The sequence below is a fragment of the Garra rufa genome, chromosome 5 (genome assembly GCF_049309525.1).
Source record: "Garra rufa chromosome 5, GarRuf1.0, whole genome shotgun sequence".
In the NCBI taxonomy this organism is placed as follows: Eukaryota; Metazoa; Chordata; class Actinopteri; order Cypriniformes; family Cyprinidae; genus Garra; species Garra rufa.
Genome location: NC_133365.1, coordinates 34,065,594 through 34,076,943, shown reverse-complemented (window position 1 = coordinate 34,076,943; position 11,350 = coordinate 34,065,594). Strand labels below are relative to the sequence as shown.

General features: G+C 36.5%; 1 protein-coding gene across 2 annotated transcripts; it reads left to right on the top strand.

Moving 5' to 3' along the window:
• The first annotated feature begins 4,579 nt into the window (after positions 1–4,579).
• ftr83 (finTRIM family, member 83) lies at positions 4,580–11,350 on the top strand. 2 transcript variants are annotated; one of them, XM_073840869.1, is made up of 7 exons: positions 4,580–5,257; positions 6,199–6,294; positions 6,520–6,753; positions 6,992–7,151; positions 7,315–7,371; positions 8,979–9,044; positions 10,379–11,350. In XM_073840869.1, the coding sequence occupies exons 1-7, from the start codon at positions 4,679–4,681 to the stop codon at positions 10,903–10,905; spliced, it is 1,719 nt and encodes a 572-aa protein (XP_073696970.1). In that variant the 5' UTR covers positions 4,580–4,678; the 3' UTR covers positions 10,906–11,350. The 2 variants fall into 2 exon arrangements, with proteins under 2 accessions (XP_073696970.1, XP_073696971.1); XM_073840870.1 differs by lacking the exon at positions 10,379–11,350 and adding an exon at positions 9,835–10,356 and having other exon boundaries at positions 4,655–5,257.

Genomic DNA, 11,350 nt, shown 5'->3' with positions numbered 1-11,350 from the left:
ATTTCGAGCCCTGAATATGAGTTCACTGTTGAATGTCAGGGTGGGTGATTGTATATTAGCACACAATAACTTAAATGATGTTTGGTGGCCAAACATTGCTTTTCTTCTTTTGCTTGCTGTAAAATTCTTATCAGTGTACTGATGTACAAAAGGTTTGTGAAATATGTTCTGAGTGGGCTGAACGTGCAGCTCTTTCTCAACTTATGGCACAAAAGATAAACTGTCAGTCCCTTTATTATTGTGATACACTTACGTCTACATGTTTCTGTACAAATGTGTCACTGTGGCATGTCAGGCAGTTTCAGTTACAGAGTGATCAGGAAAGACAAGATCAGCCATCCATAAATACTCTACATGCAGTAGAGTGTGAACACACCAGATACCGTTCAGGGTTTTGTTTACTATTTTGTGAGATATATTATCCACCTTATTTTTCCAGTAAGAGTGGGCGCAGCCATTTGTAAATTCTATGGGTCTGGCGTCCAGTGATTTTTAGCTGTACAAAACAGCTTGTTTTGCTGCTGGATAATGCAAACTGTTGTTATTTTTCTCATTATTTCCCTAGACGGCTAATTAAGATGGCTGTGTATTACCACGAATCTAGCGATACAATACAGGGGTTGCAATACGATTTGTGATGCATTGAGATACTGTAAGCAATGTTATGAATAGGACCTAATTTTAGGAAAGCTGTAATTAAGAACACACCACCATATGCAAACCTTAGCAAAACACACACACACACACACACACACACACACACACACACACACACACACAGTGGGATATGCATTTCCATTAATCAGTCCCTGTAACATTGACTGTTATTGAACCACTTTTTCTGCAGTACGAGTAAAAGGGTAAAAATAAAGTGCTTGCAGGATTCTTTAGTTATTAAATGTATAAATTGTAAGCTTTTATAAACAGGACATATTTTGAAACCCTGCTTTACAATTTAGGTTTACAAATTAATTGTAAGTAACATACAATGTCAGAACATTTTTATCTGAACTTAAGAATTACATCTGCTTAATATCATTGAAAAATAAAGTGCTTGCAGGATTCCTAAAGAAATCAAAAGAATTGTAAAACAATAAAATAAATACAGATATTGGACATTCTAATTATGTTCTGCGTGGGATCGCCGAGCACTGCCTCAACTGCACAAAATGGCCCATCACGAAAGACAGTAGAGGGCAGCCGCACGGTGACCCCTTAGCTTCTGGCACGAAAGCCCTTTTACAGCCCGAGCCACGGTCCTGGGGTGGACGTTACCTCAAAAGTAGAAATGAAGCCACACTTTAGTTTTGTACACTGAGGCGGGAGCAGGAACTATTCTTTTATCCTCTATTAACACTAACATTAGTAGCGTGCCCTTATGTTAGTATTTCCTGTCTCTGTTTAAGTTCAGAGATAAGAAGACTGCAATCTAGCAGTCAGGATATAAACTTAAATCTAAGCAACTGCTGTGAAGCCTGATATTTTTTAATATCGATATTGCATTTTTGAGCATTGATAGAGTATCGCCAAACAAAATATCGCGATGCACATTTGTATCAATATTTTCTTACACCCTTAGCAGCTTAGCCATAGGCTAATAATTTTTAATTAACAAATGTGAATATATATTTTATTAAAAAAAAAACTTTTTTTCATATGGAAGGACTTGAAACATTGCATGGAAAAACAGTGATAGATTATTGTCAAAGTGACCCATCATAACTGTTGTTCCAAATTTTCAAATGCAGATTATCTCTGTCATAAAGTTCCAGTTATCAGTCGATCAGCTATTTTGATTTGAAGACCTTTAGAATTACGGCTTAACACCACAATATGACCACTGACACATGCAGACTCGCCGACGATCCGGAGTCAGACACGTCATTAGATTGGCTGCAGACTCTCCTGCACTGTCAGACCACATGTCCTGCTGAAGTCTGGATATTCTCTCCAACAGTGGAAACTTTCACCTTTGCAGGCCTCTCTTGACTTGCTGTTATCTCACTTTATCAGGTCTGGGTGCATTCCTGCCAACATTTTTGCTCTTGCTGTTGAAACGTACAAGCTGACAACCATCTTAAGTAAGAGGAATCTTGAGTGTTAGCTTGAGATGGACACTCATTAAATGTCCGTTTGCGTACTTGATTTTGGATGTTATCCAATTATGTACAGTTTCAAAACATAAACAACACATTTAATGAAAATTAGCATGAAATATTGTTTTTTATATTGGCACTGGTTAAATAAAATGAATGACTCAGATTTGGTGAGGAATATGGGAGTGGATTTGCAATCCCAGTAGAAATGTTCTAATTAGCTTTTCACCACGCTGAATGTGAGCCATTGCAAACTCACTTCCACTTCCACTTCCTGTTTTGCAACAGAGATTCCTGGTGCTTTGTGGACTGTGCCGTACAGAGGATGTATGCTCTGGAGAGATGAGAGAGGCTAATCTAAAACAAACACTTATTTCCATCATCTTTGAGCAACAGGAATAAACGCCTTTTCTTAGGAAAATGGCTCTGGCATTGTTGGAAGACACAGCAGCTGCTGTTTTAGTTAAAGTTGCAGCTGTAAATTTAAATGTACTCAATTTTGTGCACTTTTTTCTGTGGTATACTATTACTAAACATTTGAAACATTAAAGTTAGTTGGTTTTCATTGCCAGACTGGGATGGTTGTAACACCTTTTGTTTTAACATCTGTAACTCAGTGTGAGTGTTTGCGTGTGTTGCAGCACACTGTTAATTTTACTCCCAAGGATTTTTTTTTTAATTTAATGAATTATTATTGCAATGTAATCTCAAACTTTGATATTATTTCTCTATGTTTATTGAAATTTTGTTTGTTTTTCATCTACTGATACAACCGTCCCTATACGGGAAAGTAAAATCTTCAACATGCATTTATTTTGTTAACCAAATTTCTTGTTCAGAGCTATTTTTAGAATATCCACCATCTACCTCAACTCTACCATTTTAAGCTTTTTATTCAAAAGGTATTATTCTAAAATGGCAATCAAGTTGGAAAATACCAAAAACACAGTTTTTGGTATTTTCTGTTATGTACTTAAAATTACATAACAGAAAGTGTTTGTGCATGTTAGTCACATTTTTAGTTTGAACAAAATATTACATATTGGCTTATACATTGTCCCATCTTTTTGGATCCAGTAAAAGTAAATGCAAAAAGTGTTCCAGTCACCCCTGCCTACTCAGACATGATAAAACATATATGTGAAAAATTTGAGTAAATGTTAGGTAATATAAGTTCAGTGGTTAACCCAGTTTCAAAAGGATTATCCAAACAAAAATATATAAAGTTCTGTCATTAATTACTCACCCTCATGTCGTTCCAAACCCATAAGACCTTTGTTTATCTTTGCAACACAAATATAGATATAATATAGATATTTCTGATGAAATCCAAGAGCTTTTAGACCCTGCATAGAAAGCAATGCAATGGACAAGTTAAAGGCTCAAAGCAGCACTACATGAATGTGTCATAGTACTTTTGTGAACACATGTCGAAGACTGACACGGAAGAGAAGAAATTGTTAAATAAAGTTTTTGTTTTTTCGTAGCTTCATAAAGTTAAGGTTGAACCACTGATGTCACATGGACTATTTTAACAATGTCCTTACTACCTTTCTAGGCCTTAACTGTGGTAGTTGTGTTGCTGTCTATGCAGGGTCAGAAAGCTCTTGGATTTCATCAAAAATATCTTAATTTGTGTTCTAAAGATGAATGAATGTCTTTGGATTGACATAAAGGTGAATAATTAATGAAAGAATATTGATTTTTGCATAGACTAACCCTTTAACCTGATCAACTGCAAATTATATTATTGAAGAATACATTTTATTCTTTTCAAATTTGCATTTTGATAATTTTAGATATTTTTGTACCATTTTATATATGTACACACAGACACTCAATTCTCTTGGTTGGTTGGTTCAGTTGGTGGTTAAATCAACAGTATAACAGCTCTCTTCATGCTCCAATCATCTCGCTCTCAACTTAAATGCACAGTTCAGATATTTGGATGTTAAGGGGCTCTTAATATAAAACATACTTTCTTTTTACTCAAGTCTTTCAAAAAAGGGAAAAAAACCAAAGTACACTCATCCTCCCTTCAAATAAATTACCCTCCAGCTTTGATGGCGTGTGCCAAAGGTCAATATATACTTGTTCTCTAAGCACTCATCCATCATGGCAGCTCCTCCGCAGTGGAGCACTATACCCAGCGTAGAGGTGTCTGCCAGCATGCGGCCCCTAAAACCGCTTAAAAACACTCAAACGATGAGATCATCGCTTACCACCAGACAAAGTAGAGACAGGACAAGCTTTTTATTAAAGATAAAAGAAATGCAAGTGCATTTGATGCAAGAGTCCTGCAACTTTCAAAACCTTTATGCCCTGAGATCATACATTTCAGTCATGCCTTTCTTTTCTTCACTGTTATCATTTCCATTAACATCTGGTGTGACATGTTTCTTCTCTTTTCTCGATTGCTGTCCTCACCTGTGCCTCAGCCACTCCCCCATTCATTTACTGGTTTCTGCATAACCAGTTTAGCCTCCCTCCCTGTTTACACTATATAACATGCTGCGGTGGCACTTTAGACTCACTTTTCCTGTGTCGCACACGAACGCACGTTTCCCTTTGAGGATTTAACCATGTCGCTTGAACAGGACCTCTGTTACCTCTGCAAGGAAGAGCTCAGGGACCCCGTTTCCATCCCATGCGGGCACATTTTCTGCTCTGTCTGTATCAAGACCTACTGGGATCATGCAGACCACACTGGACAATACCTGTGTCCTCAGTGCAGGGTCACCTACAACAAGAGGCCCAATCCACGCCGCCTCCAGTCCTCACGCCATTCATCCGTATCCCTCAGAAACTCGGACTCTTTCCCACCGGCCCCTCCTTCCCCTGACTACAACTACGCGGGACCCCAGGACGTGGGATGTGACATCTGCATCGGGAAGAAGCTCAAAGCCGTCAAGTCTTGTCTGATGTGTCTTGCTTCCTACTGCGAGAAGCACTTGAAGCCACATTACGAGTCATCCACCTTCAAACGACACAAGCTGGTCGATGAGATTGGACATCTTGATCGTCAAATCTGCCCGCAGCACCAGAAAGGTCTGGAGCTTTATTGCCGGACGGACCAGATGTGTATCTGCGTGTTGTGTACGGTGAAAGAGCATAAGGGTCATGACATGGTGTCCGCTGAACAGGAAAGGGCGGATATGCAGGTAAGACAGCAAAAGTGCAATTGAGATCATATTTTTTTCTTATGGAAATATTACACTGGTGAATCTGTTGTGGCAACAGATGAAATGGTGATAATGACCAGCAGATGTAACATTATAAAAGACAAAAAAGGTTCAACATTTCACCTCCTGTATGCAACAGTGCACCTATTCATGCAAAAAATGACATTCTCAGTATCCTGGATAGCCAACCCCTGTAAAACAAACAGACCAGTGAGTGATCTCCACCTAAAAAGGAGATGAGCAAACCAGCTAAGCTATAGTATTAGTGAGAAAGGGTTTTATGATTAACACACAATTGTTCTGAACATATGTGTCCCTTGACCGCAAAACCAGTCATTAGGGTCAATTTTTTTCAAATTAAAAATCTGGAATCTGAGGGTGCTCAAAAAAAAAAAAAAAAAAACGAAATAATGAGAAAATCACCTTTAAAGTTGTTGAAATGAAGTTCTTAGCAATGCATATTACTAATTAAAAAGTCAGTTTTGATATATTTACTGTGGGAGATTTACAAAATGTCTTAATGGAACATGATCTTTGCTTTATATCCTAATGATTTTTGGCATAAAAGAAAAACTTATAATCTTTACCCATACAATGTTTTTGGCTATTGCTACAAATATACCCGTGCTACTTGGTTTTGTGGTCCATGGTCACATATGTTATTGCAAAATCACTTGCATTATAGCCAAAGTTGGGTTTCATTGTAAAAGAACCCATAAGTTTACATAATAAGTGATAAAGAAATTAATGAATATGCTTTAAAATGATGAGAATGTTTCATATTGAATGCACAGAGAGTATTCAAAAGTGACTGTTTTGTCATGTGGAAGTGGTTGTGGTGTGGAAGGATGCTGTACTTACGACATTCCTTTGTCAGTACACCTCATTGTCAAGAACTTGTTGTTTTTAATTGTTCATAGCAACGGTTGGGCGCAACCCAAGCTGAGATCCAGGAAAAGATCCATGACAGAGTGAAGCAAATGGAAGAGTTAAAACAGGCTGTGGATGCACTCAAGGTATGCCTGGATATTGAATATGTAATGAAAAAATAAAGGAAAATGTATAATTATAAATAAAATGCAAGAACAACATATTTATTGGTCTACTCTAGTGGGACCAATTCTTACTCAGAAAGAAGCAGGAATGTTTTGTAAATAGATATGTGTATAAAATATAAAACGTTATGAATTTCCAAGAAAGACAATGAAGCGTTAGAAAGCTGATTACAATTGTTCTTTCAGAGTTCAGCACAACGGGCTTTACAGGAAAGCGAAAAGATGTTTGGCGACATGCTTCATTCCATTGAAAGAATGCAACAGGAAATGACCAAGCTCATCTCGACCAATAAGAAAGCTGCGCTGAACACTGCTGAAGGCCACATGGAGCGTCTGGGCCATGAAATTGCTGACCTGAAGAGGAGAGACAATGAGCTGACACAACTCTCTCGTACTGAGGACCACATCCATTTCATCCAGGTGACTGACACACAGTCTGCTGCACAAAATACACATCCACAGAGCACAAGCAGTGCAATAAACATCACATGGGTTGATTTTAGTGTCACTCCACACAGGATGTATTGCGTGCAAGTGAAACTATTTATACCGGTGATGAAATATTTTTGTTTCCTCTAGGACCATGTGAGAAAATGAGTGCGCAGAGCTCAATTGTGGGGAAAATAAGACTAAGATTTGATCTGTTTTGTTATTGCAGAGTTACCATATGCTGATTGCCCAGACTGATGCCGAGGAGCTGCCCTCTGTTACTGTGAACCCTTACTACTCCTTTGGCTCTGTTACCAAAACCGTATCTGAGATGAAACAACATCTAAATGAGTTCAGCAATGAAGAGCTGGTCAAGGTGGCTAAAACAGGTATGGCCCAGTATTTAACTTAGAATCCATTGTAATTAGTAATGTAATCCACTGTAATTCGTGTTCCATGACAATGAGTATATAATCATGCTCTCTCTTTATTGTGCTTTATTCTTCTTAACCATTAAACTGACTTCCTTCCTAATTCTCAATTCTCTTCCAGTGAACAAAATGCCATTCTGCCAGCTAGAGGACCGTAAGAAGAAAAAGACTATGAAGTGTAAGTTAATGAAAATGGGAAACTCTAGCTGTCCTGCTGTTTGCTTTGTGCAAAATAGCTGGAATTTTGGAATGGTATTTGTCAAAGCCAGTGTCGTGCTCCAAGAAATTGCTGGCCTGTTGCTAAGCAATGATCTTAAGGCCCACATCACATTAAAATACATATTTATTAGCTGATCTCTTCTATGAAAGCAGACACATTGTGGATGTTTTAATTTGGCCTTCAAACATACAGTACACTACCGTTCAAAAGTCTGGGGTCTGTAAGATTTCTTAATGTTTGTGCTCACCAAGGCTGCATTTATTTGATAAAAAAGTACAGTAAAAACAGTAATACTGTGAAACACCTCTGTTCTCTACATATATATACTACCAGTCAAAAGTTTTTGAACAGTAAGATTTTTAATGGTTTTTAAAGAAGTGTCTTCTGCTCACCAAGCCTGCCTGCACTTATTTGATTCAAAATACAATATTTAATATCCAAAAATTAAATATTTTTACTATTTACTATTTTAACTATTATTATTATTATCAAAACAGTTGATTAAATATTTTTCAGGATTCTTTGATGAATAGAAAGATCCAAAGATCAGAATTTATCTGAAATAAAAAAAAAAACTTTTGTAACATTATACATTACCAATAACATTAGCTCAGAGTCAGTATCATGTTTTTTGTTTTGGAAAGAAATGATAAAAAGTAATACTTTTATTTAGCAAGGATGCTTTAAATTTACCAAAAGTGATGATAAAGAAATGTATAATGTTACAAAAGATTTCTATTTCCGATAAATGCTGTTCTTCTGAACTTTCTATTCATCAAAGAGACCTGAAAAAATTCTACTCAGCTGTTTTCAACATAATAATAATAGTTTTTGAGCAGCAAATCACAATATTCGAATGCTTTCTAAAGGATCGTGTGACTGGAGTAATGATGCTAAAAAATTTAGCTTTGAAATCACAGGAATAAATTACATTTTAAAATACATTCAAATAGAAAACATCTATTTTAAATAGTAAAAATACTTCAAGATGTTACTGTTTTTGCTGTACTTTGGATCAAATAAATGCAGACTTGGTAAGAAGAACATTAAAAATCTTACTCTTTTGACTGGTTGTGTATATATGCAATATATTCTACACTGTAACTCATTCTTGTGATAGAAGTTTTCAGCAGCCATACAGCAGTCTTGAGTGTCACATGATCCTTCAGAAATCATTCTAATATGCTGATTTACTTCAAAAAACATTTCTTATTATTATCAATGTTGAAAACAGTTATGCTCTTGAATATTTTTGTGAGAACTGTGATATAATTGTTCAATAATCTTTGATGAGTGGAAAGTCTTTACTGTCACTTTTGATCAATTTAATGCATCCCTGCTGAATAGAAGTATTAATTTCTTCTTCAAAAAAAAAACAACAACGTTCAAATGGTAGTGTATATGTTCTCACCTCTAACATGAAAGTACCTACAGTACCGTCCAGAAAGTACCTAAAGGTCCTTCCTTTTTGTCAGTAACATAATCTGTTTGCTATATAAAATCAGATTAAACTTTGACACCATTTTAACAAAACCGTGCTTAAAACCTTTTTATTGTGTCTTTAGCTGATGATGTTGACATGTACAAGAGTCCCAGCAGCACTACCCGGACAAGGGACGAGTTCCTCCAGTGTAAGTTTGTTTTCATACAAGAATTTCCTTTTTACGTGTATGCCCAAGACCAGAGGGTGTTGTTGCAGAGATAACATGCACAGGATATAAAGTTCAAGGTCGGCAGAATTCTCACCTCTGCTGATGATTAATCAAAATAGTACATACATTTTTATATGTTCAGAAGCTTGCATAAAGTCCTAAGAAAACACGCTGGCATTCGTCCTGTTAAATGTCAAACTCTGGTGGGAGTAGTCTAACATCATTCCTTACATACTGAGTTTGTGTCCAAGCATAGTGTAAGAACAGGCGTAGACTTCTTAGTGAGTGGGTGTACAAGTGAATCATGATAACTGCCATCCCTCAAACATTTTGTCTTCTCTTCTAAGAACAGTAAGAACAATTTATTTTCCATTTTTTTAGGAATTAAACACAAAGTGATCGTTTTCAACCTAATAATACATAAATAAATATTAAACTTTAGAATTATAAAATGTTATAAAAGTATCATGTAAGACTGAAGACTGGAGTAATGAAGCTGAAAGTTCAGCTTTTCCATCACATGATTAAATGAAATATATCAAAATAGAAAGCAGTTATTTAAAATTGTAATAATGTTTCACAATATTGCTGTCTTTACTGTATTTTTTATCAAATAAATGCAGCCTTAAAGCTTAAGTAACTTTTGAAGTAACCTGAAACTTTTGAATATTGCTGGAAGTCAGAAGACTTACTAAGTTACATTGTTTGAGAGAATATAGAGAAACATACAGGGTATCTTAAATGTGTATCGCCACTCTCGGCCCTCTAGATCAGAGACGTTCACGCACCTCTGGCAGAAAACACCTCCAAATGTCCCACCAGCTCTGAGAGCCAACTCAACCACTAGGCAGGTGATTTATCCACATGCATGTTGCACCTTACATCAGGAATGCTGATCTAGGATCAGATTTGCTCCAATCTGTTCATATTTGGAGATCACAACTGTTCCCAGATCAGAAATCCCATCTTAGGGTGGTCTAAAAAATAAACATGCAATCTTGTCCGTCTTGTCACATGAATTATTAAACCTGATTTATATGGCCTTTAACTCTTGATTTGACCATTTTTAATGAATAATCTATAAAACCTATGGTCTTGGGTTTCTTAACTTGATCCATGCACATCTGCATTTTGATGCATATGAAATCACTTGTTGCATTTTATCTAGTCTTTTTTATTAAATGCAGAATATATGTACATGGCTCAAGATGCATGCAAAGTGGGCAGAAATTCATTGTCTTCATAACTTCCTGTTTGTCTTCACACATTTATCTGATCCTAATCAGCTCTTGTCTATCTTGTTTATTTTAAAGATGCCTGCCAGTTAACTCTGGACTCCAACACAGCATACAGACAGCTCTACCTCTCCCGAAACAACAGGAAAGCAGTACTCAAGAGAGACCCTCAGTCCTACAATGACAGCAACCAGAGATTTGACTGCCTGCCCCAGGTTTTGTGTAAAGAGGCTCTTTCAGGAGGTGCCTACTACTGGGAGGTTGATTGGAGCGGGGAGGGAGCCTCCATTGGTGTCACTTTTAAAGGCATTAAGAGAGCAGGTTATGGAGACTCAGCTCGTATTGGCTACAACCGTAAATCCTGGAGTCTCTTCTGCTCTGATTCGAGTTACTCAGCTCGACATAACAAAGACCAGATTGAGATTAAGGCACCGTACTCCTCCCGTATCGGGGTGTTCCTGGACTGTGCAGGAGGCTCTCTTTCGTTCTACACTGTGTCTGAGTCGATGTCACTTATTCATCAGTTTAAAGCCTCTTTTAATGAGCCTGTATATCCTGGCTTCTGGGTGTGGTATGAGTCTGCTATTACTATTTGTCAGTTGTAAATGGTTGAACTGGACGGGGGATATGAGTGCATTATGACCAGGTTTTAAAAACTGAGTTAAAATATATATATTTTTTAACTGTTTCTGGTGAAGCTGATTACAGTTAGTGTTTTAAACTGAAAGTTTTAATCTATCATATACCAAATATGTATATATAAAATATTTTTTACAAATTTACAAGAATGCTAAAAAGTTACAACAAATTATATAAAAATATTTAAATAAATTTTAAAAAATTGTGTAATTTTCCTAGAATACAGACCTTTCAGAAACCTATCTTTAATGTCATGTTGTGTTCACGTGTGTGATTATACTGTTTAATTAATATGAAGGTTAATCAAGTGCTGAAAAAAAGCTTTTTGCAGTATATCTTAATTTTGATTTATGTGGGTCTTTTTTCCTGTTTTAATGATGAACATGAATATAATAAACGTTTCATTTGAAA